The sequence below is a fragment of the Macaca thibetana genome, chromosome 19 (genome assembly GCF_024542745.1).
Source record: "Macaca thibetana thibetana isolate TM-01 chromosome 19, ASM2454274v1, whole genome shotgun sequence".
In the NCBI taxonomy this organism is placed as follows: Eukaryota; Metazoa; Chordata; class Mammalia; order Primates; family Cercopithecidae; genus Macaca; species Macaca thibetana.
The window spans coordinates 26250904-26278388 of NC_065596.1; the positions used below are offsets into that span (position 1 = coordinate 26250904).

The 27485-nt window shown below is 51.6% G+C and overlaps 3 protein-coding genes and 1 non-coding gene across 6 annotated transcripts in view; 1 reads left to right on the forward strand and 3 right to left on the reverse strand.

Moving 5' to 3' along the window:
* ERCC1 (ERCC excision repair 1, endonuclease non-catalytic subunit) overlaps window positions 1–27485 on the reverse strand; it is a 192787-nt gene that overhangs the window by 75730 nt on the left and 89572 nt on the right. The gene's annotated exons all lie outside the window — the stretch shown is intronic.
* TRNASTOP-UCA (transfer RNA opal suppressor (anticodon UCA)) lies at window positions 1683–1769 on the reverse strand. The gene has a single exon. It is a non-coding gene; the product is annotated as a tRNA-Sec (tRNA).
* Window positions 7105–20867, reverse strand: RTN2 (reticulon 2). 2 transcript variants are annotated; one of them, XM_050772225.1, is made up of 11 exons: window positions 20614–20867; window positions 18872–18916; window positions 18303–18782; window positions 17943–18197; window positions 16947–17165; window positions 11784–11991; window positions 11286–11424; window positions 11077–11146; window positions 10911–10957; window positions 7864–7922; window positions 7105–7600 (listed from the first exon to the last, which is right to left on the reverse strand). In XM_050772225.1, the coding sequence occupies exons 1-11, from the start codon at window positions 20645–20647 to the stop codon at window positions 7519–7521; spliced, it is 1638 nt and encodes a 545-aa protein (XP_050628182.1). In that variant the 5' UTR covers window positions 20648–20867; the 3' UTR covers window positions 7105–7518. The 2 variants fall into 2 exon arrangements, with proteins under 2 accessions (XP_050628182.1, XP_050628181.1); XM_050772224.1 differs by lacking the exon at window positions 16947–17165.
* Window positions 21580–27279, forward strand: PPM1N (protein phosphatase, Mg2+/Mn2+ dependent 1N (putative)). Of its 2 annotated transcripts, XM_050772242.1 has the most exons (5): window positions 22250–23200; window positions 23740–23857; window positions 24257–24362; window positions 24451–24511; window positions 26817–27279. In XM_050772242.1, the coding sequence occupies exons 1-5, from the start codon at window positions 22250–22252 to the stop codon at window positions 26883–26885; spliced, it is 1305 nt and encodes a 434-aa protein (XP_050628199.1). In that variant the 3' UTR covers window positions 26886–27279. The 2 variants fall into 2 exon arrangements, 1 of the variants encoding a protein (XP_050628199.1); XR_007721760.1 differs by lacking the exons at window positions 22250–23200; window positions 23740–23857; window positions 24451–24511; window positions 26817–27279 and adding an exon at window positions 21580–21611 and having other exon boundaries at window positions 24257–24363.

Below are 27485 nucleotides of genomic sequence, written 5' to 3' on the forward strand. Positions count from 1 at the left end.
TAGCCAGGCATGGTGGTGGGCACCTATGATCCCAGCTACTCAGGAGGCTGAGGCAGGAGAATTGCTTGAACCTGGAAGGCGGACGTTGCAGTGAGCTGAGATTGCACCACTGCACTCCAGCCTGGGCAACAGAGCAAGACTCCGTCTCAAAAAACAAAAACAAAAAACAAAAAGAGAAAGCTTAGAGATTCATGGGGACTGGAGCCACAGGTGTGGAGAGAGGGGTTAGTGCAGACCAGTTTCTGCAGGTATTATAAGGACGTTCCCAGGCTAAGGAGTTTAGATCTTTTCTTCAGGGCACTGGGAAGCTATTACAGGTTTTGAACACGAGAGGGGCAGGGGCAGGTTTGTGATTTAGGAAAGGCCCCTCTGGCTCCAGACTGAGAGTGACTGGAAGGGACAGGAGTGAGACTGAGCAGGAGACCAGGGAGGGAAGTGGGGTAGGGACCCTGCAGGGTGGGGTGAGGAGGAGCCCAGAACAGGGTTGGGGACATGGGACAGAGAGGAGGGGAAGGATTCAGGAGACATTCGGGAGGCAGGACAGCTGGGGCTTGGTGAGCAGCCGGCTTGGGAAGGAAAATACAGGGCAGTAATAAATAGCATGGGCCAAGTGATCTGAGTGAGGCTGGGAGTGGTGGCACGCACCTGTGGTCTCAGCCATTCAGGAGGCTGAGGTGGGAGGATTGCTTGAGCTTGGGAGTTTGAGGCTGCAGTGAGCTATGATCATATCGCTGCACTCCACTTTGGGTGACAGAGCAAGACCCTGTCTCAAAAAAAAAAAAAAAAAAAAAAAAAAAAGACACTGCCTATAAGTTAACCCTGCTCTACAAGGAGCAGTTTTTAAAGTAAAATTTAAACAAAAAGAAAGAAAGGAAAAAGGCTGGATTGCCTTGAACAAGAGACTTCATCTCCTTGAGCCTCCATTTCCTCATCTGTAGAATGGGGGCCGTTATGAGGAGTTGCAAGGCTTGTGCATGCCGGCGCTAACTGCAGAGTGACGGTGCAATTATCATTACCCTCATCATCTTTATTGGGGTCACCCTGATCCCTCGATATCCCATAATACTCCCCCTTCTCATCCTTCAAGTGTCTGCCCTAATGTTCCCGAGACACCCTACCAGCTCAGCTCTCCTTATGAGAGGGCCTCACTGTTCTGTTTCCTTTGCAGCCGTTATCCCCTTTGCAGTTGTTAATTAAATGTGTAATTACATGATGGCTTAATGTTTGTCTCCCCCACTGGGCTGAGTGCATCAGGAGACCAAGGCCAGGGCTGTCACCACCGCTGCGTCCTGAGCAAATGCTTGTTTGATGAGTGAATGACAGAAGAGCAAATGAGCAAATATTTGACTGATTAATCAGTGCATGCGTGATTAAATACATGAGTGAGCAAACCACTGAATGAGTAAGCAATGGAAGGGGAGAGATCTAGGATAATTTCCAAACTGCCAATATCCCAGAACTGTGTAGATGAGTTTTTCTCCATCTTTTGGAGTGGTTTTTGACACACTGGAGGGGGAAATAAGTAACGACAGTCAGAGATCGGAGTGGCAGAGAAAATAGTTTGCAATGCGGAGGGCCGCAGCGACCTCTCCAGGTGCAGGCTGGAGGAGCGCCTCCCGGGCAGCCAGCAAAATAAGGTCCGGTTCGATAAAGAAAAGTTAACACGCTCTGTTCGTGGCTATCGCCCGAAAGGTGGAATTGAACCACTCTGTCGCTAGACAGCTACAGGTTTGAAGCCTGCACCCCAGACCACTGAGGATCATCCGGGCGAAGTAACAACGCTCTCGCGCAGCTATATAAGGATCGCAAAGGCTTACCTTTTAGAGTTATGGTCGCGTCCTTTGGGCAGCTGTGAGATGGTCGACTTCAAGGGCTATACATTCTCTCCACTCACTTATCACGAACGATGTCCTTGTAAAATGTTGCCTTCACTTCGTATAGTATGAATCATCCTCGCTCACAAAACCGTCTCATTTACATAGCGCCACGCATTCTGGGAAGCAGCGCCTGAGCACCTGGCAAGCTGTTAAAGGGCCCAGGACCCCCTTTTACCAAAATGAAAAGTCAGCTTTTTAAGAGGAGAGATTCAGGATTCGGCATTCAGAAGCGCCTTCTCGGAAAATTCCGAATTCTCCTTCTGCGGAGGAGTGGTGAGTGGGTTCCTGTTAGAGTCTGATTCACCCTGGCCCGCAAAGGCTCTGAGCAGGCGGCTACCGGGCTGGTGCGACACCTGCTGTTCTTTTATGGAATTGCGTAGGCCGATGGAGCTCCGCGTTCATTCAAACGTTTATTGAGCGTGTACTGAGTCCCAGGGACTGTCTCGGTGCTGGTGACTACAGACATCCTGTCCCGATTGAGTTTAAACACTAGACATAACCAATTTTGCACTTGCGTTTTATGGTTGGGGAAACTGAGACAGACTCAGAAACGGATAGTAACATATCCCGGTTAAAACGGCCCATCCACTTAGGGAAATCAAACTTGTGTTACAATTTTTATTACAAAAAAGGTGATTCTTTTTTCTTAAATTTTTACGTATTTAGGAGGTACAGGTGCCGATTCCTACATGCATATGTTGATTGCGTCGTGGTGAAATCTGGACTTTTAGTGTACTCATCACGAAAAATTATTCAATATTCTGAGTCAGTGATTCTTTGACAATACCATTCTCCGGCATTGAACTCTCCCATGACTTCCATTTCAGAGTAAAAGTCAAAGTTCTCACCCTGCTTTACAAATCCCTGTGTAATCCAACCCCTTTGGCCCCCCTTATCCTGTCTCACATACTGCTCTTCCCTTATATTATTGGCTTTGGGCATACAGAGGTCTTGCTGCACACATGGATCATGCTACCTCCGCAGGGACTTTGTGCTTGCTGATCCCCTAGCCTGGATCTCCTCCTCACATGTTTCCGTGGCTCATCGCCTCCCTTCACTCTGTTATCTGATCAAATATCAAATACCAAAAACTCACTGAGTGACCAGCACTCAGTGAGGCCTTCCCTGACCATCCAGTTTAAAATAGCGAGTGGATGGGCTCAGTGGCTCACGCCTATAGTCCCAGCACTTTGGGATGCCGAGGTGGGTGGATCACCTGAAATCAGGAGTTCGAGAGCAGCCTGGCCAACATGGTGAAAACCCTGTCTCCACTAATGATACAAAAATTAGCGAGGTATAGTGACTCATGCCTGTAATCCCAGCTACTCGGGAGTTTGAGGCAGGAGAATCGCTTGAACTCTGGAGGCGGAGGTTGCAGTGAGCTGAGATGGTGCCATTGTACTCCAGCATATCCTACTCCAGCCTTGGTGAAAAGAGCAAAACTCCGTCTCCAAATAATAATAAATAAATAAATAAATAAATAAATAAATAAATAAATAAATAAAATAAAAATTAAAAAACAGCGAGCTCTGTCACTCTATCCCCTTACCCTGATAGACATTTCCCCATCACTCTGATCACCACCTGCCATTTTCTGTGTCTATTTGCTTATTGTCTGTCTGCTTCTGTAGAATATCAGCGCCATCAGACTTTGCATTTTATTTTTGATCATTGCTGTATCTCTAGTGCCTGAAAAGTGCTTGAGAACATAGCAGATGTTCAGTAAATGTTTGTGGAATGAATAAAAGAATATTATCACTGTCTTTTTTTCCTTCTTCTTCCAGACAGGATCTTACTTTGTCACCCAGGCTGGAATGCAGTGGCGTGAAAACAGCTCACTGCAGCCTCGACCTCCCGAGCTCAAGTGATCCTCTTGCCTCAGCCTCCCTGGGATGACAGGCATATGCCACCACGTCCAGCTAATTTTAATTTTTTTTTTTTTTTTTTTTTTTTTTTTTTTTGTAGAAACAGGGGCCTCACTTTGTTACCCAGACTGGCCTCGAACTCCTGCTTCTGGCCTCAAGCCATGCTTCTGCCTTGGGCTACGAAAGTGCTGGAATTTCATGCTTGAGCCACAGCACCTGGCCTCACTATCCTTCTTTGAGCCTGTTTTCTCATTTGTGTAACCAGACTAGTACAACGGATCTCACCAGAGAAATCATGATATAAAAGTCTGACACTGGATGAGGCAACTGGGAGGAGCTCAGTAAAGGCTGTTTCTGCCAGGTGCGGTGGCTCACACCTGTAATCACAGGACTTTGGGAGGCTGAGATGGGTGAATCACAGGAGATTAGAAGTTCCAGACCAGTTGGCAAACATGGTAAATCCCCATCTCTACTAAAAATACAAAAATTAGCCAGGCATGGTGGCTCACGCCTGTGATCCCAGCTATTCAGGAGGCTAAGGCAGGAGAATCGCTTGAACCCAGGAGGCTGAGGTTGCAGTGAGCCAAGATTGTGCCACTGCACTCCAGCCTGGTCGACAGAATGAGACCATATATATATATATGTATGTGTATATATATATATATATATATATATAGTTTCTTTCTCTTTTTTTTTTTGGCAGGGATTACAGGCACTTGCCCCCACACCTGGCTAATTTTTGTTTTTTGTTTTTTTTAGGAGAGATGGGGTTTCACCATATTCACCAGGCTGATCTTGAACTCCTGACCTCAGGTGATCCACCTGCCTCAGCCTCCCAAAGTGCTGAGATAACAGGCGTGAGCCACAGTACCTGGCCAGTAAAGGCTGTTTGAATCTTCGATCTGTTTTGAGCTTCGAGGCTTTAGTCATAACTGGACCCAAATTCTCAATCAGACCCTCTTCCACCACTCTTTGTGATAGATAAATAAGCGTTTTGTCTTATGGGAAGTATTAACTAAGAGCATCTTTAGAAAGTTTTGGACAGGCGCCATGGTTCACATCTGTAATCGCAGCACTTTGGGAGGCCGAGAAGAGTGGATAGCTTGAGCTCAGGAGTTCGAGACAAGCCTGGGCAACAGACTGAGACTCTGTCTCCAAAAAAAAAAAAAAAAAGGATTGCCTCTGCTTGGCAAATCCTGATTCAAGATATGTCCCCTGAACCCTCTTTGTTTTAATTAGATAGTTACTGCTAGGCACTTCTGTATACAATTTCTGAGGCTGTAAGGACTCCTTGGAACACTATTATCTATCTCCTAATATGTGAAATGTGTCATGACAAACAAGTGAGTTTTTCTTTTTTTTTTTTTGAGATGGAGTTTCACTCTTGTTGCCCAGGCTGGAGTGCAGTGGCGTGACCTTGGCTCACCGCAACTTCTGCTTACCAGGTTCAAGCGATTCTCCTGCCTCAGCCTCCCGAGCAGCTGGGATTACAGGCGTGTGCCACCACGCCCGGCTAATTTTGTATTTTTAGTAGAGACGTGGTTTCTCCATGTTGGTCAGGCTGGTCTCAAACTCCCGACCTCAGGTGATCCGCCTGCCTTGGCCTCCCAAAGTGCTGACATTACAGGCATGAGCCCCTGCGCCTGGCTGCACAAACATTTTAAATGTCAATATTTTTGTGTTTATTTTTACTATTATCTTCTATTTCTGTTAAGCAATACTGGTTTCTGGTGGCAAAGTAAGTTTTCTTCTTGAAATACATTTATTATTATATTATTAAATATTAAAACAATTTTCTTTTTTCTTTTTCTTTTTTTTTTTTTTTTGAGACAGAGTCTCACTCTGTCGCCCAGGCTGGAGTGCAGTGGCCGGATCTCAGCTCACTGCAAGCTCCACCTCCCGGGTCCATGCCATTCTCCTGCCTCAGCCTCCCGAGTAGCTGGGACTACAGGCGTCCACCACCTCGCCCGGCTAGTTTTTTGTATTTTTTTTTTTTAGTAGAGACGGGGTTTCACCGTGTTAGCCAGGATGGTCTCGATCTCCTGACCTTGTGATCCACCCGTCTCGGCCTCCCAAAGTGCTGGGATTACAGGCTTGAGCCACTGCGCCCGGCCTAAAACAATTTTCAAGAAAAATATTAGATAAATAGCAGAATAAGTAGTAGAAAGATGATGAAGGTCATACGGGGAATGACTGAGGTTTGGGAAACAATAGTATAACTGTTTACTGTGCATTTATTATTATACGCCAGGCCCCATGCCAAGGGCTTTACATGTAGGTATAGTCATGGTTGACAGTTTTCTTCTTTTTCTTTTTCTTTTTTTTCCTTTTGAAACGGAGTCTTGCTCTGTCGCCCTGTCTGGAGTGCAGTGGCACAATCTCAGCTCACTAGAACCTCCACCTCCCGAGTTCACGCGACTCTCCTGCCTCAGCCTTCCGAGTAGCTAGGATTACAGGCGCCCACCACCAAACCCAGCTGATTTTTGTGTTTTTAGCAGAGATGGGGTTTCACCATGTTGGCCAGGCTTGTCTTGAACTCCTGACCTCAGGTGATCCCCCCTCCTTGGCCTCCCAAAGTGCTGGGATTACAGGTGTGAGCCACTGCGCCTGGCCTCTTTTTTTCTTATTTAATTTTTTTGTAGAGATGAGGTCTTGCTATGTTGCCCAAACTTGTCTCGAACTCCTGGCCTTAAGTGATCCTCCCTCCTCGGCCTTCCAAAGTGCTGGGACTGCAGATGTGAGCCATCGTGCCCGGCCTAATGAGTTTTACATCTGAGGAAACTGAGGCTTTGAGAGGTGAAGTCATATGCTGAAGGTCACACAACCAAGGGGTAGTGGAGCCAGGATTCAAACCCAGGTCTGTGGATCTTTAGACCTCAGTCTCCTTCCAGTCTCCCCATGGGTCCCTTTGCTTCCTCCTTTCCCAGTTGAGATTTTTTATTTTATTTTAATGGAGTCTTGCCCTGTTGCCCAGGCTGGAGTGCAGTGGCATGATCCTGGCTCACTGCAACCTCTGCCTCCTGGGTTCAGGCGATTCTCCTGCCTCAGCCTCCCGAGTAGCTGGAGTTACAGGTATGTGCCACCACACCCTGTATTTTTAGTAGAGATGGGGTTTCACCATGTTGGCCAGGCTGCTCTTGAACTTCTGACCTCAAGTGATCCGCCCTCCTCGGCCTCCCAAAGTGCTGGGATTACAGGCGTGAGCCACTGTGCCCAGCCTCCCCTCAATCATTTCATAACCCACACAGATGGCAGAGGGAGCTTCTTCCCCAGAGATGGGGAAGGTTCTCCTGGAGTGTCAAGTGCTTTTCAGTGCAGAAAGGTGAACACTGGAGGGTTCTGGAAGCACAGGAGGCCTTGAGTTTTCCACAGGAGTCTTTATTACAGTGTAAATCCAAGCTCAGGCCTCCCCTGGGCCCCATGCAAAGCCCCGGCGTAGGGGCTAGTAGCGTCCAGGAGACACCTACGCCTCACAGCGCCTCCAGCGGCGGGTCCGGAAGTGCAGGGTGGTGCCCTGTCTAGGCAACTACAAGTCCCAGCAGGCCCCGCGGCCAAGGTGCCTCGTCTTTCCTGGACTCCTGGAGCAGAGCCTCTTGGGAAATGTAGTCCTGGCCGCTCAGGTAATTAGCGCAGAGTCCCTAGTGGGAGTGATCCTGACACCCACCGGGAAAAGACTCAGGCCGAGGAGGGGAGTGGGTGGGAACGGACGGGAGATGGAGGAGGGCAGAGGGCTGCTGGGGGTGGGGGCAGGCGTCCTGCGGGCAGAGACACCGTTCTCATTCGGCTTTGGCTTTGGATCCGGAGACTGCGGCTGCTGCAGAGGCCAGGGCTCCGGTCCCTGGGATTTTAGCTCGGATCCTGAAGGAGAAACAAGTGGGATCACGAGGTGGGGCAAAAGACGGGGGGGTGGCATCTGGGGACTACGGGGAAAGCTGGGTGGGAAACTGACCAAGAGCCCGAAGCCAGCTCCTGCCCTCCACCTAGTGGCCTGCATTGGAATTGCCTCCTCATCCTTTTCAAGGGGACATTACCAGGAGGTTTTCGGACAAGGAGAGTAGAAAGGAAAGGTTCCCAAGCTCCCCCACTTCCCCCTCCCGTCGACCTCTGCCCCATGCTCTTACTTAGCTTTGATGTGGCTCAACTGATTGGTCACCAACCCCACATACTGGTCGATCTGAGCCTGGGGAGACCAAAAAATGTGAAAAAAGGGATTGGAGGGGTTTCTTCTCTTTAGTCACGTAGGAGGCTGCTTCCTCCCCAACTTCCAAATCAGGAGTTGTGAGGAGTGGCCCACGACACCACCCCCGGCTCTAAACTTCATAGAATACATCAGATGCCAGAGATGCCAGTTGTAGGGTCAGTCAGTTGGGCCATACTCTGTATGGAGAGTGATGTCAGGTGGAACGCACAAGTATCTGGCAGTGAGGCCGTGTCCTGGGTACTATGATTAACCTTTGAGTGAGTTTGCATATGTGTGTGTTGTGGGGTAGGGTGAGAACAGATGGCACTGGTATTGGTCACCGAGTCCTTGAGTGGATTGATTTATATACTAGTGTCTTTTAAAAAAATTTTTTACTTTTTTTTATTTTATTTTATCTTATCTTATCTTATCTTATCTTATCTTATTTTATTTTATTTTAGACAGGGTCTCGCTCTGTCACCCAGTTCAGTGGCATGATCTTGGTTCACTGCAACCTCCGCCTCCTGGGTTCAAGCGATTCTCCTGCCTCAGCCTCCCGAATAGCTGGGATTACAGGTGTGCACCAACATGCCCGGCTAATTTTTGGATTTTTTTTTTCTTTTTTCTTTTTCTTTTCTTTTCTTTTTTTTTTTTGCTGAGATGGAATCTCGCTCTATCACCCAGGCAGGAGGGCAATGGCACAGTCTCGGCTCACTGCAATCTCTGCCTCCCGGGTTCAAGCGATTCTCCTGCCTCAGCCTCCCAAGTAGCTGGGATTACAGGTGCACACCACCACACCTTGCTAATTTTTGGATTTTTAATAGAGACAGGGTTTCACCATGTTGGCCAGAATGGTCTCAAACTCCTGACCTCAAGTGATCCACCTGCCTCAGCCTCCCAAAGCTGGGATCACAAGCATGAGCCACCATGCCCAGACTGTTTTTTTTTTTTTTTTTTTTTTTTTTTTTTTTGAGACAGAGTCTCGCTTTGTCGCCCAGGCTGGAGTGCAGTGGCCGGATCTCAGCTCACTGCAAGCTCCGCCTCCCGGGTTTACGCCATTCTCCTGCCTCAGCCTCCCGAGTAGCTGGGACTACAGGCGCCCACCACCTCGCCCGGCTAGTTTTTTGTATTTTTAGTAGAGATGGGGTTTCACCATATTAGCCAGGATGGTCTCGATCTCCTGACCTCGTGATCCGCCCGTCTCGGCCTCCCAAAGTGCTGGGATTACAGGCTTGAGCCACCGCGCCCGGCCTGTTTTTTTTTTTTTTTTAAGATAGGGTCTTGCTCTATTGCCCAGGCTGGAGTGCAGTGGCATGATCACAGCTCACTGCTGCCTTGACCTCCTAGGGTTCAACCCATCCTCTTGCCTCAACTTTCAGAGTAGCTGGGACTATAGGTGTGTGCCACCATGCCTGGCTAATTTTTAACCTTTTTGTAGAGATGGGGGTCTTACTATGTTGTCGAGGCTGGTCTTGAACTCTTGGCCTCAAGCAATTCTCCTGTCTCAACCTCCCAAAGTGCCGAGATTACAGTTGTAAGCCACTGTGGCTGGCCTGATTTAAATACAGTTTAATTGTGAGTCTTGGTGATTCCAGCCTGTGAAGGACAGAGTTAGGACTAACTGGCAGGGCATATTATCATGTGGCTCCCAGCTGTGCTGGAGAAGGGGCTGTCAGTCTATCCTCCTGTCTCTGGATAGGATGGATGTCAGTGGTCCTGTTAATGTCAGTCTTCTGGGCAACAGCCATCCCACTCTTTTATTTTGATTTTATTTATTTATTTTTTGGGTTTTTTGTTTTTTGCTTTTTGTTTTTGAGATGGAGACTTCCTCTGTCGCCCAGGCTGGAGTGCAGTGGCCCTATCTCAGCTCACTGCAAGCTCCGCCTCCCGGGTTCACACCATTCTCCTGCCTCAGCCTCCTGAGTAGCTGGAACTACAGGTGCCCGCCACCACGCCCGGCTTAATTTTTTGTATTTTTAGTAGAAACGGGGTTTCACTGTGTTAGCCAGGACGGTCTCGATCTCCTGACCTCGTGATACGCCCGCCTCAGCCTCCCAAAGTGCTGGGATTACAGGCGTGAGCCACCGCACCCGGCTATTTTTTTTTTTGAAACAGACTCTTGCTCTGTCACCCAGGCTGGAATGCAGTGGCATTTAACTGACATGTCAGTTAAAATCAAGAGTGAAGGCCTAATCCCAGCACTTTGAGAGACCAAGGCGGGTGGATCACCTGAGGTTGGGAGTTCGAGACCAGCCTGGCCAGCATGGTGAAACCCCGTCTCTACTAAAAATACAAGTAGCCAGGCATGGTGGCAGGCACCTGTAATCCCAGATATTCAGGAAGCTGAGGTAGGAGAATCGCTTGAACCTGGGAGGCAGAGGCTGCAGTGAACCAAGATCACACACCATTGTACTCCAGCCTGGGCAACAGAGTGAGACTCCATCTCAAAAAAAAAAAAAAAAAAAAAAAAAGCAGTGAAGTCTGGGCACGGTGGCTCACGCCTGTAATCCCAGCACTTTGGGAGGCCGAGGCGGGCAGATCACTTGAGGTCAGGAGTTTGAGACCAGCCAGGCCGACATGGCAAAACTCTGTCTCTGCTTATACAAAAATTAGCCAGGCATGGTGGCCGTATGCCTGTAATCCCAGCTACTCAGAGGTTGAGGCAGGAGACTCACTTGAGCTCAGGAAGCGGAGGTTGCAGTGAGCCAAGATCACACCACTGCACTCCAGCCTGGGCAGCAGAGCAGGACTCTGTCTCAAAAAAATCCAAAACAAAACAAAAACCAACCAACCAACCAACCAAAAGCCTGTCCCTGGCTGATGCTGATAAGACATGTTAGTTAGACTCTGGCTATATCTAGAAGGTGCCACAGCCAGGACACCTGTGTCTGGCTGGGACATCTGTCAATGGGACCCTGGTTCTGGAAGGAGATGGTCAGTCCCCCCATGTTCAGCTGGGGTGCTGACAGCTGAGGGTGTCACACTCACCTGGTGCTGCCGGTACAGCAGGGGGATGGTGAATAGACCGATCACTCCTGTGGGTACAGAGACGGGGGGCGTCAGGGTGTTCCCAAGAGATGAACAGTTCCATCTGGAGCCCTGTCCCCCACCAGACTCCAAGTTCCCCTTGCCCCTCACAGCCTTCCCAGCTCACCCAGAATGAGAAGCGTCAAACCATTGAAGATGGCACCCACGAAGGTCAAGATGTAGAAGAGGAGGGCCAGCTGGGGGTGAAGGTCAGGGTCAGCAGAGCCCACCCGGAGTTCCCTCCCACCTGTGAGTTTACCCAACAGTCACCCTCCCACCCGCTAGCTGTGCAGAGGTGAGAGGGGAACCCAGGAGGGGCTGAGAGCTCCAGGCCACCTTGAGGGAATCCACGAGGTCTTCTACCAGGAAGAAATGCCGCAGCTGCGTGGCCGCCGAGACCACGCGGGAGGCGATCTGCTGGGACAAACGTTCCGTCTGCTCCCGAGTCAGGGTGAGGTCCACATCCAGGTAGGCCCTGCGGGGACAAAGGAATGTGGGGCAGATCAATGGGTGACCAGCTCAGACTGGTGCAGGCGCAGCTGAAACAAGGGCGAGGAATGGCGGCCGGGAGAAGACCAGAGTTAGGACTGAGGGGCAGCCCCAAGGAACCACGTGTAGAGGGCTGGGGTCAGGGTCAGGGTCAGGGTCAGGGATCGAGGATGAAGGGTACCAGGTTAGGATTGGAGATTAGGACTGGAGGGTAGGTGAGAGGATCGGGATGAAAAACAATCAAGATGAGTCGGGGTCTGGGTGGGAGTAAGTGCCTGATTTGAGGTCATGGGTCATGCTTTAGGGTCACGACAGGGGCTCAGGTCAGGGGCCAGGGGTTCTCACTGGAAAGGGTTGGCTCCGTCCCCCCGGTGCACGGCCTGCAGCACTTTGCGGTAAACCCTGAGAGAGATGGTGCCGCAGAGCAGCAACAGAGCCACGTGCGCGGCCACGGACACGATGCTAAAGTGCAGGAGGCAGAGGAGGGAGACCATGAGGCCTGTGAAGACCACTCCTGATGTCCTCGTGTCCTTCCAGTACAGCAAGTCCGCCACTGTGGAGGGGTGGGGAGTATCAGGGCTTGTTCCTAACCCGGCTGGTCTCCTCACCTCCCTCTCCCTGTGCTACAGCTGAAAAATGACTCCTTGACACACCTGTTTGAGCATAACCTGATTTCCGTGTTTTTTTGTTTTTTTGGTTTTTTTTTGAGAGACAGGGTCTCACTCTGTCGCCCAGGCTGGAGGGCAGTGGTGCCATCATAGCTCCCTGCAGTCTCGACCTCCTGGGCTCAAGTGATCCTCCCACCTCAGCCTCCTCAGTAGCTGGGACTGCAGGCATGCACCACCACTCAGCTAATTTTTTTTTTGCTTCTGTTTTTATTTTATTTATTTATTTTTGAGACGGAGTATTGCTCTGTCACCCACGCTGGAGTGCAGTGGTGCTATCTTGGCTCACTGCAAGCTCCACCTCCCGGGTTCATGCCATTCTCCTGCCTCAGCCTCCTGAGTCGCTGGGACTACAGGCGCCTGCCACCACGCTTCGCTAATTTTTTTGTATTTTTAGTAGAGATGGGTTTTCACCATGTTAGCCAGGATGGTCTCGATCTCCTGACTTTGTGATCCGCCTGCCTCGGCCTCCCAAAGTTCTGGGGTTACAGTCATGAGTCACTGCACCTGGCCTTGTTTCTGTTTTTAGAGGTGGGGGTCTCGCTGTGTTGTCTAGGCTGGTCTCGAACTCCTGGCCTCAAGTTATCCTCTCGCATCAGCCTTCCAAAATGCTGGGATTATAGGTGTGAGGCACAGCACCCAGCCCGATTTGCAAAATTTTTTTTTCTTCTGTTGCCCAGGCTGGAGTGCAGTGGCACAATCTCCACTTACTGCAACCTCCGCCTCCCTGGATCAAGTGATTCTCCTGCCTCAGCCTCCTGAGTAGCTGGGATTACAGGAATGTGCCACAATTCCCGGCTAATTTTTGTATTTTTAGTAGAGACGGGGTTTCACCATGTTGGTCAGGCTGATCTCGAACTCCTGACCTCGTGGTCCACCCACCTTGGCCTCCCAAAGTGCTGGGATTACAGAAGTGAGCCACCATGCTAGGCCTCAAATTTTTAGTGCCCTCTTTTCTTCCATGCTTATCTCCCTTCTTCTCCCTCTAGAAAACCCAAGTTAACCATCTAGCAAGTCCCATTAATTTTACTCCTCCCCATATAATTATATGTGGACACAGAAATACAAACTGATGCTTCTTGGTCATTTCTTATGAAAAACGGAATTATGCTGGGCATGGTGGCTCACACCTGTAATCCTAGCACTTTGGGAGGCCAAGGCAGGCAGATCACCTGAGGTCAGGTGTTCAAAACCAACCTGGCCAACACGGTGAAACCCCATCTCTATTAAAAATACAAAAATTAGCCGGGCTTGGTCGCAGGTGCCTGTAATCCCAGCTACTCGAGAGGCTGAGGCACAAGAATCACTTGAATCTGGGAGGTGGAGGTTACAGTGAATTGAGATCACGACACTCCACTCTAGCCTGGGAGTCAGAGCAAGACTCTGTCTCAAAAAAAAAAAAAAAAAAAAAAAAGAAAGAAAGAAAAGAAAAAAGACAAATGGAATTACATACACACTTTTCTGCATCATGCATACTTCACTCCACTTTTCCTCCTAATCAACTGAAATAGCTCCCTCTCCTGTTTTTTTCCCAAAGACAGGGTCTCACTGTGTTGCCCAGGCTGGAGTGCAGTGGTGTGATCATAATTCACTGCAGCCTCGAACTTCTGGGCTTTAGTGATCCTCCACCTTTGGCCTCCCAAAGCACTGGGATTAGAGATGTGAACCACCATCCCCAATTAGCTTTTAATTCATTCATTCTTTTTTGTTTTTTTGACAAGAGTCTCACTCTGTTGCCAAGACTGGAGTGCTGTAGTGTAATCTTGGTTCACTATAACCTCAGCCTCCTGGGTTCAAGCTATCCTCCCACCTCAGCCTCCTGAGTGGCTGGGACTACAGGCACATGCCACCATGCTTGGCTAATTTTTGTATTTTCAGTAGAGATGGGGTTTTGCTATGTTTGCTAGGTTGGTCTTAAACACTTGGCCTCAAGCAATCCACCTGCCTCAGCTTCCCAAAGTGCTGGGATTATAGGCATGTGCCACCGCGCCTGGCCTTAATTCATTCTTTTAAAGAGCTGCATAGTATTCTGTGTTGTGGCTATGCTGTCATTCATTTTATTTAACTATGTACCTATTGCTAGGTCAATTTGTTTCCTAACCCCTTCACCACAAGCAGAGCTGCAAGCAACATCCTTCAACAGATATTCTCACCTCCTGGAGCGGCTATTTCTGAGATAGATTTCCAGTGTGGAATTGCTGGGTGGACTGGTTATGTGTTTGTTTATTTGAGATGGAGTCTCGCTCTGTTGCCCAGGCTAGAGTGCAATGGCACAGTCTTGGCTCACTGCAACCTCCGCTTCCCGGGTTCAAGCGATTCTCCTGCCTCAGCCTCCTGAGTAGCTGAGATTACAGGATGGCACCACCACGCCTGGCTATTTTTTTATATTTTGGTAGAGATGGGGTTTCACCATGTTGGCCAGGCTGGTCTCGAACTCCTGACTACAAGTAATCCTTCTACCTTGGCCTCCCAAAGTGTTGGGATTACAGACATGAGCTACCATGCCTGGTCTTGTCTTTTTTTTTTTCTTTTTTTTTTTGAGACAGAGTTTCACTCTTATTGCCCAGGCTGGAGTGCAATTGTGCATGCGATCTCGGCTCACTGCAACCTCCACCTCCTAGGTTCAAGCCATTCTCCTGCCTCAGCCTCCCGAGTAGCTGGGATTACAGACATGTGCCACCATGCCTGGCTAATTTTTTGTTATTTTTAGTTAGAGATGGGGTTTCACTGTTAGCCAGGATGGTCTTGATCTCCTGACCTCAGGTGATCCACTCGCCTTGGCCTCCAAAAGTGCTGGGATTACAGGCGTGAGCCACCACGCCGGGCCGTATTTTTTTATTTTTATTATTTTTATTTTTTTTTGAGACAGAGTCTCGCTGTGTCGCCCAGCCTGGAGTGCAGTGGCCGGATCTCAGCTCACTGCAAGCTCCGCCTCCTGGGTTTAGGCCATTCTCCTGCCTCAGCCTCCCGAGTAGCTGGGACTACAGGCGCCGGCCACCTCGCCCGGCTAGTTTTTTTTTTTGTAATTTTTAGTAGAGACGGGGTTTCACCGGGTTAGCCGGGATGGCCTCGATCTCCTGACCTCGTGATCCGCCCATCTCGGCCTCCCAAAGTGCTGGGATTACAGGCTTGAGCCACCGCGCCCGGCCTTATTTTTATTTTTTATTTTTAGCTTTGGAGAAAGGGTCTTACTCTGTCATCCTGGCTGGAGTGCAGTGGCATGATCATGGTTCACTGCAGCCTCTACCTCCCAGAGTCAAGCAATCCTCCTACCTCGGCCTCCTAGCAACTGGGACTATAGGTGGCATCACCATATCTTGCTAATTTTTTTTTTTTTTTTTGGACAAAGTCTTCCTCTGTCACCCAGGCTGGAGTACAGTGGGCATGATCTCAGCTCACTGCAGCCTCTGCCTCCTGGGTTCAAGAGATTATTGTGCCTCAGCCTTCCAAGTAGCTGGGATTACAGGCATGAGCTGCCATGCCTAGCCTGGCTAATTTTTAAATATTTTGTAGAGATAGGGTCTCGTTATATTGCCCAGGTTGAATTCCTGGCTTCAAGTGATCCTCCCACCTCAGCCTCCCAAAATGTTGGTATTATAGTCATGAGCCACCGTGCCCAGTCATATGTAATTTTTAATGTCTTAAATTTTGAAACACTGCTTACTAGTAAGACCATAACAGTTCTTATTTCCACATAAAGCAAGAGAAAGATCTTTCCCCAGCATCCTGCCCTGCCGTGGGTCATAGTTCTTTTTAACTTTTGCCAATCTGTCAGGTGTAAAGTGATATCCCCTTGATGCCCTTAGCAACACATGTTTCTAAGTCCTAAATGTATTAATAACGCCATACTCCTTTCCAGGGCCTAACTCAAATTTCTGACCCCTTTCTGAGACCCTAAAACACATCTCCTAAACCCAACCTCAGCCCTGAGCAGTGACCTTTGTACCCCAACCTTCATCTCATCTGTCTAAACTTTAGGCTCACTCCTGTAATCCCAACACCTTGGGAGGCTGAGGCAGGAGGATCACCAGAGGCCTGGACAACATAGTGAGACCGTGTCTCTACAAACAAAATAAGAAAATTAGCCGGGCGTGGTGGCCTGCGGCTGTAGTCCCAACTACTCGGGAGGCTGAGGTGGGAGGATCACTTGAGCCCAGGAGTTCGAGGCTGCAATGAGCTATGATCCCACCACTGCACTCCAGAAAGAGCAACAGACTCTGTCGCTTAAAAAGAAAAAGAAACTTTAGTAGTCTGCTTTCATTTGAGTCCTGAAAACCAGGAACTCGGTACCTTTCTATTTCTTTCCAGACCCTCTCTATCCTCCCACTCTCCCTCCAACTGACCCCTCTGACCTGTCCCTCTTAGAGGCTCACCCCTCACTTCTGTATCCTTCCAATGCATCTCTCATTTACCTCGAAATAGGACAGCCCCCTCCCTCCCCATCGCAGGGCCCTCCCAGGCAGGCTCCTAGTGGCCGGCGCCAGTGGATGGGGGAGGGGCCAGGTCGCCTGAGGCGGGGGCTAAGTTTAGGCATGCTGGGGGGAGGGGGCCTCCCCGCAGCTGTTCTGGCTCGTCTGGCCCCTGAGTGACAGCGCTGCCTGGGACGAGGCTGGGGGAGGGGGTCCTCCCTGCTCCTGGGCCCCAAAGTGCTGGCTCGAAGGAGAAGGGACCCCATTCTCCCTCTAGGTCCTCCCTAGACTGCCCCTAGGCCCCCTAGCCTCAGCCTGCAACGTTGTGGAAGCAGACCAGTAACAAACGTGCTCCAGAGATGCAGGAGATAAGGGCGAGTCCGGACCCCCTTCCGCCGACCTCAGCCCCCGTCCAGCCCGTTCCGCAAGCCCACCTTTACTCCCCATATCGGCTCCGAGTGAGAGGCTGGGGACACCGCTGCTTCTCGGGGATTTTGCCCACTTCAGTAGAACCCAGAGAACAGGAGTAGGGGGGGTGGGGCCCCTTTGGACCCAGCCAATGGCTGTCCATAGAGGTGGGGACAATTCCAAAATTGGAACCGTCTTGTAAACAGCCAAAAGCAATGATGTCTTTAACCATTCCATAGCTGTTCCTGGAGGTGGAGCATATTTTAAAGTAAGGCTGGGCCATTTTACAACTGGTCAATAGATGTGGTCAGGAAAAAGAGGGCTTTTGTTTGTTTTTTCAAATAGAGATCGAGTCTCCCTATGTTGCCCAGGCTGGTGTTGCACTCCTGGCTTCAAACGATCCTCCCAACTCGGTCTCCCAAAGTGTTAGGATTACAGGCATGAGCCACTGCGCCCGGCCAAAAAGAAGAGTTTTTAAAAGGCACAGAGTTTACTTATAAATATTATATGGCCACATCTAAATAAGGAAAGAACTGCATTTTTTCAGGAATTTGGTCTGTCCAAAATCAGCCACTAGGAGGAGCACTCCAGAAGAGGGAGGATTATTTTATTTTATTTTTATTTTTTGAGAAGGAGTCTCGCTCTGTCAACCAGGCTGGAGTGCAGTGGCGCGATCTTGGCTCACTGCAACCTCTGCCTTCCAGGTTCAAGCGATTATCCTGCCTCAGCCTCCCGAGTATAGACGGGGTTTCACCATGTTGGCCAGGCTGGTCTCGAACTCCTCACCTCAAGTGATCCGCCCGCCTCGGCCTCCCAAAGTGCTGGGATTACAGGCGTGAGCCACCACGCCCGGCCGGGGAATTTTTTTAAAAGAGCGGAGTTTATCACGTCTAGCCAGTAACAATACCTTTTCCCTTTTCCACTATCTGCTGTTCCTTTGCGAGGTTGGTCCCTTTAATTCAAAATCCTCTCACCCTTTGCCTTGTGTGGTCCAACGCAGCATCCTCACACACGTTACTTACCTAGAAGGCGTGGCTCCACCGTGAATTCTAATTGGTCCGTGCTATCGAAGCACTGTCCCCTTATTGGCTCTTGCTCCAGTGGCCCCCGCTGCTTTTCTTCCTCTTCCAGCAAAGGCTCTTCGGGCCCAGAGTTCGAATCTCGAGATCGGGATGGGGACGGAGTACCGGCCTGGGGTGTGCCAGAGCCCGGACTGAGCTGGGGAGTCAAGACCTCGGGCGGTGAGGACTGAGCAAGTCGGAGTCGTAGGTCCAGTTCTGACACGGTAGAGAGAGAAGGCCATGAGCTTTCTTCTTGGAGGTGCCCCGAGGAGAAACCACCCACCCCTCTTGGCTTCGGTCCCAGCACCTCGGACATCTCACCTTCCCCAGCTTCTCCTGCCTCCAATCTGTTGGATTCTTCGGGTTCTTCGTCTTCCAGCGGGGTGGAGCTGCTGGTGGAAGAGTCCTCCCCGGATCCCACTCCCCCGGCCACCCAGCCCAGCTTGTCCAACCGAAGCCTCAGGTCTTCCAGGGGGCGCTCGGATGGAGGGGCGGTGTCAGAATCACCCCGGTGTCCAGGCTCTGGGGATTGGCTCAGGCTGGGGATGCTCTCCAAGCTGTCGCCCAGGCTGGGCTGAGGGTGCTGGTCTCGTGGTTCCGAGACTGAGCGGCCCTGGGGGCGGGGGCGGCGGGCAGTTGAATCCCTACGGCCCCCGGAGCCCACTACGCCATCAAAGGCGATGTAGGAGAAGGTCAACTCCCGGGGGGTGCCCCAGTCCTGCGACGTGGTCTCCTCCTCGTCCTCCTCTGAGAATTCCCGGGCTGTGTGCAGCTCCCGAAAATCAGAGTCGTCGTTCCCTCCTGCAGTGGGTGAAGGAGAGCCTTGTTTCCCTCAGCAGGCCCCTGAGCTGCCCAGCCCTGAACCCCTTCACATGCTCCCCTCCACTTACCTTCTGTGGAATCAGGGGTTGAGGAGGCTGTAGACGGAGCTTCTTCTGCGAGAGGGAAAGAATCGAAGACTCTTAGAAGCTTAGACTGTCCGAATCACAGAAGTGTGCCAGTCCTGGAATCTTAGAATATTTGAATCACGGGACTTTTAGAACATTCTGCACACAGACTCTAAAACCTAGCATCACTGCCTGATGAAGCTCAGAGTCTTAGAAGTCCAAATCCAAGAATCTTAATCTTAGAGTCTTCAAGACTCTAAGCTGGGCTGGGTGGCCAACAAAGTAGGAATCTTAGGAGGTTTCAATTCATTCATCAGTTCAACAACCATTTATTGAGCACCTACTATGTGCCAGGCACTGTTCTAGGTCCTGGGGATATAGCTGTGAAGAAAACAGACAAAATCCCTACCTTCCTAGAGCTGACACTCTTTGGGAGAGACAAACAATAAACAAGTGAATATATGATGTCGGGTGCAGATGAGCATATGAAGCAAAGTAAAGAAAGGTAGGGGGAGAGAAAGTGAAGAAAGTGAAGGGGTGCTGTTTCTCATAGGGTGGTCAAGAAGGCTTCTCTGATAAGAGGAAGTTTGATCAGAGATCTGAAGGAAGTGAGGAAGCCATGCAGATGTTCAGGGAAGACTTCCAGGTACAGAAGGAAACCAGTGCAAAGGCCCTGAGCCAGGCACCAAGATTGGCATCTGAGGAACAGAGAGGTGCGAAGATGTGACTGGAGAAGAGTGACTGAGGAGGAGAGGGGTGGGAGGTGAGGACAGAGAGGTAAGGGGGGTGGGGAGGGACAGATGAGATGGTCCTCCCTTTGTAATCTGAAGTTAACAACAAGATCTTAGAATGTTGGGATGATACTCGGATATGCTGAAATCACCAATTCTTGGCATTTTGGCATCGGGACACCCAAGACATGGAAGTGGCTAGATCTAAGGGTGTTGAAATCCCCAGCTGTCAGAACCCCCATGTGCGGGACAGAGAACGGTAGACATGAACTGTTACAGCTGTGAGCTCAGAGATTGGGAGGATCAAGCTAGGCGTTTTCAGCTGGGAATCCAACCCCTTAGAGCTAGTTCAGAGCTTTGCAAGTAGATGATGCTCAATGCGGTTTATAAATTGAAATCTGACGCCCTGTGCCCTCACCTTGTTTTCTCAGCTGGGGAATGGGAGGCCTGGAGTGGTGTGGGTCTTCCCCAGGATTACCATTAATCAGTGGTAAAGGCCACTAAGGACCCATGAGTCCTTGCCCCCAAACCACGGATGGCTGTTTTCCCGGGACAGGGGGTTGGACAGTTTGGGCGAGGTCGGGGCTGTCTCTTGGACAGAAAACGGGGTGGGATGCGAAGACGAGTGATTAGGAGCCAGACCCCTGTTTTCCATCCTGGATCTACCCTCCGTTCAACCCCCTCCCCGCCAGCTGCGGCCAGCACCAGAGCCTGGGGACAGCTCCCCGCGCGCGTCCACGTTCCCGGGCGGGGCCGGGAGGCACATCCCAGAGCGCAGCGCGCCCCTCGCCTGCTGTCTCAGTGGCCCCTCACCTCCGCCCTGTTTCGTCCAGGTCCTCCGGGTCAGGCTGCCCCCGTCGCCGCCAGAGAGCGGGGGAGGGGAGAGCTTCCTTTGTCTCCTATGCCTCCTCCCCCCACCCCGGCTCTCCTGCGGGCAAGCGCTGAGGGGACACCGGGGAGTACCCCACCTGGACGTCTGGGGCCCACCCCAGGCCCCAGCCTCCCTCTACTCACTGCAGTGGGCGAAGACCGGCAGGACCTGCCCCATGGCCCCCCTCGGGCCTGCATCGGGACCCCCGCCCACTCCGGCTGCGCCGCCCTGGGCCCGGGGTCGCGGGCGCTCATCTCCGCCGCGCCCACGACGCCGCTGCCATCCTCGCCGCCTCCTCCTCCCGGGCTGCTCCAGCAGCCGCCGCCGCCGCCGCCGCCCTGTGCTCGGCTCGGCGGGGGCGGGCGGGGCCGCGGTGGGAAAGGCACTGCAGCGCGCGGCCGGGGGCGGGGCCAGAGGATGGGCGGGGCGGTACCAGAGGGAGGGCGAGGGGCGGGGAAACGCCGAGGAGCAGACGGAGGGGCGTGGCCTTCTTACTAAAGGGGCGGAGCCAAGAGGATGGGCCACAGTGCCAGGAAGGAGTGGAAATCGGCCTGAAGGGCGGTGCCTAGACCGCAGAGGGCGCAGCCTTTAGGGGAAGAGGGGCCGAGGCCTGGAGTCGGGCGAGGGACACGGGAGAGGATGGTGAACGAGCCTTGGCAGAGAGGATAGGAGTGTGGATCCCTGAGTGTGTTGGGGTGGAGCTAGGGGTGCCATTGAGGAGGGGGTGGAAAGATTCTAATGCTCTGAGGTAGGGTCTGAGCCTAGATTTGCAGAGGGAGCGAGAAAGGGGGCCGAAAGAAACGATTCAGAAACTTTTGGGGCACGCGGAGGAGCTCAAACATGGGCGGGGCTAAAGCAACGGGGAATTATTCAAATATAACTGGGTGGAGTCGGATTCCAGGCGATTCCAAGTGTGCGAAAATTAGAAGGGTCTGGAGCTGTGTGCGTGAATCCTGGATGGGCAGGGCCTGGAAGAGAAAATAGCCGAAGCCCCAGAGGGGAGGGGTCGAACTAAAAAAAGTAAAAAAAAAAAAAAAATATATATATATATAGTTTTTGAGACAGGGTCTCGCTCCGTCGCCCAGACTGGAATGCAGTGATGCCATCACGGCTCACTGCTGCCTCGATCTCCCGGGTTCAGGTAATCTTCCCACCTAAGCCTCCTGAGTAGCTAGGATCACAGGTGTGTTCCACCGCGCCTGGCTGAATTTTAATTTTTGTAGAGACGAGGTCTCTCTATATTTCGCAGACTGGTCTCAAACTCCTGGGCTTAAGCAATCCGCCTGCCATGGCCTCCCTAAGTGCTGGGGTTACAGGCGTGAGTCACCGCGCCCGGCCAAGTATGGTATTTACAGGTTTTGAGGCTGGGGGCTGTATCACGGAGGCGGGAGGAGCTTGGATTGGGTGTTATTTTGAGAACACAGATTCTCGAATTAGTTTCCCTGTAACACTGGTTACTTCTGTGACTCTGTTTCTTCTTCCATCTGTAAACTGGAGATGATGATGTATAACAGCGTGCGACACATTAGTACTATGTGATAGTTTGCTACTGATACAGTATTATCTTTTTTCTTTTTTTCCTGATTCAGATCCCAAACCCCGCTTTGTAGGTGCAGGAGAGAGGAGACCCAGAAGTGTAATTCCTTCTAGTGACCCGCCTAAAGAGGGTCAAAGGACAGGAAGGAGATTTAGATGGTTTAAAATCTCACAGCGGAGGGGATTAATGGAGGGGGCGGGCAGGTGTACAGGGTGGAGACTTCCTGATCCCAGGGCTGAAGGATGGCGGCCCTGGCCCGCCAGCTGCAGCGTCTCCTCTGGACCGCTTGCAAGAAAAAGGAGAGGGAGAAGGAGGGGGAGGAGGAAGAGGAGGATGAAAAGGAGGATGAAGAGGAGGGGCGCGGGGCCCTCGATGGGCCTCGGTCTCTGTTGACAGCGCCGCGCCGCGCCCAGCGGCCGCACGGGGGTGCCGAGGCGTCTTGTGGCCTGCGCTTCGGGGCGAGCGCAGCGCAAGGCTGGCGCGCGCGCATGGAGGATGCCCACTGCACTTGGCTTTCGTTACCTGGTCTGCCCCTGGGCTGGGCCTTGTTTGCCGTCCTCGACGGCCACGGTGGGGCTCGAGCTGCCCGCTTCGGTGCACGCCATTTGCCAGACCATGTGCTCGAGGAGCTGGGCCCGGAGCCTAGCGAGCCCGAGGGCGTGCGCGAGGCGCTGCGCCGAGCCTTCTTGAGCGCCGACAAGCGCCTGCGCTCCCTCTGGCCCCGCGTGGAAACAGGCGGCTCCACGGCCGTGGCGTTGCTGGTCTCCCCGCGGTTTCTGTACCTGGCGCACTGCGGTGACTCCCGCGCGGTGCTGAGCCGCGCTGGTGCAGTGGCCTTCAGCACAGACGACCACCGGCCCCTTCGACCCCGGGAACGCGAGCGCATCCACGCCGCTGGCGGCACCATCCGCCGCCGCCGCGTCGAGGGCTCTCTGGCCGTGTCGCGAGCGTTGGGCGACTTTGCCTACAAGGAGGCTCCGGGGAGGCCCCCCGAGCTACAGCTTGTTTCTGCGGAGCCTGAGGTGGCCGCACTGGCACGCCAGGCTGAGGACGAGTTCATGCTCCTGGCCTCTGATGGCGTCTGGGACACTATGTCTGCTGCTGCCCTGGCGGGACTGGTGGCTTCGCGCCTCCGCTTGGGTCTGGCCCCAGAGCTTCTCTGCGCGCAGCTGTTGGACACGTGCCTGTGCAAGGTCCTGGGGGCGTGGCGTGGTATCTTTGAGGCTTGGCGCAGCAAAGAGAGAAAGCCTCGGGGTTTTGGGGAGGACGGCTTTGATGCAGAGGCAAGAGTAAAGCTAGAGAAGGAGGGGATGGGGCTCAAGCGAAGGGCGTGGCATGAAGTGGGCAGGGCCAAAATACAGGAGCGGAGCCTGAGGGATGCTTTGAGGCAGGAGGGGAGAGTTAGCGGAAGGGATTTAAGACAAAGGGCTTGGTCTTTTGGAATGGGGCGATTCTGGGTCGTAGGAGCCAGGCCTGAAGTATGATTAGTGCTGGAAGGTGGAAGAGCAGGTAAACATCAGAGCGGGCAGAGCTTTAGGGAAAGGGCATTATTCTCTCAATAGGGAGGGCCTAGGACCGGGTTTGGTCCCAGTAGGAGAGGACTGGCAGGTGAATGGGACGTGAAAGAAAGGGGCATAACCAGAATGAAGTGGGGGACTTGAACTTGGGGATTGTTGGGAAGCTCTGCCTTCGATTCTCCCCCACTGGGCTCCGTTTTCTCCACCGGCTTCAGGGCAGCCTGGACAACATGACCTGCATCCTGGTCTGCTTCCCCGGGGCCCCTAGGCCTTCTGAGGAGGCGATCAGGAGGGAGCTCGCACTGGAGGCAGCCCTGGGCCGCAGAATCGCTGGTGAGCAGGCTCCGGGGGCCCAGCTGGAGGGGTGGTCAGCCAGCGAAGGCTCTGCCATAACTTTTTCTTTTTCTTTTCTTTTTTTTTTTTTTTTTTGAGATGGAGTCTTGCTCTGTTGCCCAGGCTGGAGTACAGAGGCACAATCTTGGCTTACTGCAACCTCCACCTTCCGGGTTCAAGCGATTCTCCTGCCTCAGCCTCCTGAGTAGCTGGGATTACAGGCATGCACCACCACACCCAGCTAATTTTTGTATTTTTAGTAGAGACAGGGTTTCACTATGTTGTCCAGGCTGGTCTCGAACTCCTGGCCTCAAGTGATCTGCCCACCTCGGTCTCCCAAAGTGCTGGGATTACAGGCTTGCACCCTTGTGCCCAGCCTAACTCTTGACCCTTTCTCAGAACTGTGTGCCGATGCTCAGGAGCTACCCAGCCTGAACACAGTTTTCAGGACTCTGGCCTCAGAGGACATCCCAGATTTACCTCCTGGGGGAGGGCTGGACTGCAAGTGAGTTGGGGTGAGGAAGGGTGGGGTGGAATGGGGGTGGGGTGGAAGGAGGAGAGTCCCCTCCTGAGGGCCTTCCTGTGCTCTCCAGGGCCGCTGTCATTGCTGAAGCTTATTCTCAGATCTGCCAGGTCTCAGAAGAGTGCAGAGAGGTAAGGATCCTGTGTTCTCCAATGTTTCTCTTAGGAGAGGATCCCCCCACCCCTCTTAGTGACAGGGAAATTGAAGCCAGTGAGGATAAGGGATTTGCCTGATATATTTTGTTCCTCTTTTCTCTTCTCTTCTTTTATTTCTTTCTTTTTCTTCTTTTTTTTTTTTTGAGACGGAGTCTCGCTCTGTTGCCCAGGCTGGAGTGCAGTGGCCGGATCTCAGCTCACTGCAAGCTCCGCTTCCCGGATTTACGCCATTCTCCTGCCTCAGCCTCCCGAGTAGCTGGGACTATAGGTGCTCGCCACCTCGCCCGGCTAGTTTTTTGTATTTTTTTAGTAGAGACGGGGTTTCACGGTGTTAGCCAGGATGGTCTCAATCTCCTGACCTCGTGATCCGCCCGTCTCGGCCTCCCAAAGTGCTGGGATTACAGGCTTGAGCCACCGCGCCTGGCCATCTTTTTCTTCTTTTTTTCTTCTTTCCTTCCTTTCTTTTTTTTCTTTTCTCTCTCTTTCTCTTTCTTTTTTTTGAGACTGGGTCTCGCTATGTTGCCCAGGCTGGTCTCAAACTCCTGGGCTCAAGGGATCCTCCTGCTTTGGCCTCCCAAAGTGCTGTGATTACAGGTGGGAGCCACTCAACCCAGCCAGCTTGCTATATTAATACATTCCTACTCCCAGCCCTGAAGCATTGTGCAAGGCATGATGAGGAAGACGCAGATGCAAAGAAGACACTGTGATTTCCCTCCAAGAAATGTGGACCTGCAATGCTCTACATTGCCCCATCAGCCCAAGTGCTTCCCACATCCAAGAATAAGATGGAAACATTCAGGGAATGCTAATGACTAATTCTAAGGCCTGGATGCACAGCAGATACCATCAGGACATATATGAGTATGGTTCAGGTCTTAGACGAAAGAAGCTGTAATGGGGCCCAGATAGCTAAGAATTTGAAGATATCCAAAGAGGTAGTGGTGGACTTAAGAATTTGAAGATATCCAAAGAGGTAGTGGTGGACTAAGGCATGGAGTAGGATCAGGGAAGAAATGGGAGGGAGAAAGCTGGGTTTAGAGCCCCAAGGCCTTTTTTTTTTTTTTTTTTTTTTTTTTTGAGATGGAGTTTGCTCTTGTTGCCCAGGCTGGAGTGTAATGGCGCAATCTCAGCTCACTGCAACCTTCACTTCCCGGGTTCAAGCGATACTCTCATCTCAGCCTCCCAAGTAGCTGGGATTACAGGGACGCGCCATCACGCCCGGCTAATTTTGTTTTTTGTTTTTGTTTTTGTTTTTTTTTCTGTCATCCAGGCTGGAGTGCAGTGGCCCTATCTCAGCTTACTGCAAGCTCTGCCTCCCGGGTTTACGCCATTCTCCTGCCTCAGCCTCCCGAGTAGCTGGGACTACAGGCGCCCGCCACCTTGCCCGGCTAGTTTTTTGTATTTTTTAGTAGAGACGGGGTTTCACCATGTTAGCCAGGATGGTCTCGATCTCCTGACCTCGTGATCCGCCTGTCTCGGCCTCCCAAAGTGCTGGGATTACAGGCTTGAGCCACTGCGCCCGGCCTAATTTTGTATTTTTAGAAGAGACTGGGTTTCACCATGTTGCCCAGGCTGCTCGCAAACTCCTGACCTCAAGTGATTCGCCTGCCATGGCCTCCCAGAGTGCTGGGATTACAGACGTGAGCCATCACGCCCGGCGGAGCCCCCAAGGCCTTTGCATGGCAGAGATGGGAGTTTGGTTATTATCGTGTTGATGAGGGAGGACTGTTGATAATTTCTCAGTAGCTGAAGGAGGTTATTTGTCAGTTTTCTTTGAGTCGTGAGAGGCGGAAGCCCAATTCAAGCTGGGAAAGCACAACAGGGAATTTACTGGGCCATGTAATTGAAGAGTTCAGAGTCTTAAGGCATGGCTGCATCCAGTTGTCAGAGATGATGTCATCGTGAATGGGCTCTTTTTATTTTCTCCGAGTTGGCTTCATTCCCTTTCAGGGTCTCCTCCTGAGATAGCAGAGACTTGCAGCTCCAGGCTTACAGCCCAGCAGCCTATCCTCCCCGGTGAAGAGAGTTTGCCAATTTCCCCTGAATTGTGCCGCAGTGGTCTTTGGGGGCTGGTTCTCATTGGCCACACCAGGTCACGTACCTGACCAGTCACTGTGTCTCTGATTGGCCAGGCTGGGGTCGCATTTGGGGTTGGGGTCCACTCCATTCAAACCTTAATGGATTGTGAGATGGGGTATGGTGGTCCCTCAAAGGAAAAGGAAGAGGTGCCAGGAGACAAGACAGGATTTCTAATTACCTTCTCCCACATTTTGTGTTACAGAAGGGGCAGAATGGCGCTGGGAAGTCCACCCCCACGCATTTGGGCTCAGCTTTGGACATGGAGACCTGACAGCTGTTGTCCTTTGGGAACCCTTTGCTCCACTGGGGCCTCAACATAACTAAAGAAGAAAACCGACCCTTTCCCCAACTACATGTACCAGCGGAAGGAAGGAAGACCAATGTAGGAACCCAAAATGCTTATTTCTTCTCTTACTTCCCTCTCACAGAAAAGTCTTACGAGAGGGGAAATTCCACCAACATCCAGACCAAAAAGAAAAAAAGCCCAAAACGAAAAAAAAAAAAAAAAAAAACCCCAAAAAAACCCGCAACCAAATGTCTTTGAAATATTCAGAGCCGAACAGATTCTGAGAGATCACCCAGTTCAATAACCTCTTTCCTTCTTATTATTCATCTGTTTTTGAGGGGAAGTAGAGTTTTGATTATTAAACTTTATTTACGTAAGTGATTCCAAATGCATTTTCTTGTAAAAAACAAACACTGAATAACATGGTGAAACCCCGTCTCTACTAAAAAATACAAAAAACTAGCCGGGCGCCGTTGCGGGCACCTGTAGTCCCAGCTACTAAGGAGGCTGCGGCAGGAGAATGGCGTAAACCCGGGAGGCGGAGCTTGCAGTGAGCTGAGATGCGGCCACTGCACTCCAGCCTGG

Bases quoted from the DNA above. Each gene is read 5' to 3' on its own strand.
- PPM1N (XM_050772242.1), top strand. From the start codon at position 22,250: ATGGCGGCCCTGGCCCGCCAGCTGCAGCGTCTCCTCTGGACCGCTTGC. The intron at 23,858-24,256 runs GTGAGCAGGCTC...ACCCTTTCTCAG, and splicing joins CCTGGGCCGCAGAATCGCTG to AACTGTGTGCCGATGCTCAG. The intron at 24,512-26,816 runs GTAAGGATCCTG...TTTGTGTTACAG, and splicing joins TCTCAGAAGAGTGCAGAGAG to AAGGGGCAGAATGGCGCTGG.
- RTN2 (XM_050772225.1), bottom strand. From the start codon at position 20,647: ATGGGGCAGGTCCTGCCGGTCTTCGCCCACTGCA. The intron at 18,198-18,302 runs GTGAGATGTCCG...CTACCGTGTCAG, and splicing joins GGCAGGAGAAGCTGGGGAAG to AACTGGACCTACGACTCCGA. The intron at 11,992-16,946 runs GTGGGCTTGCGG...ACCCCTCCACAG, and splicing joins AGCCGATATGGGGAGTAAAG to TGGCGGACTTGCTGTACTGG.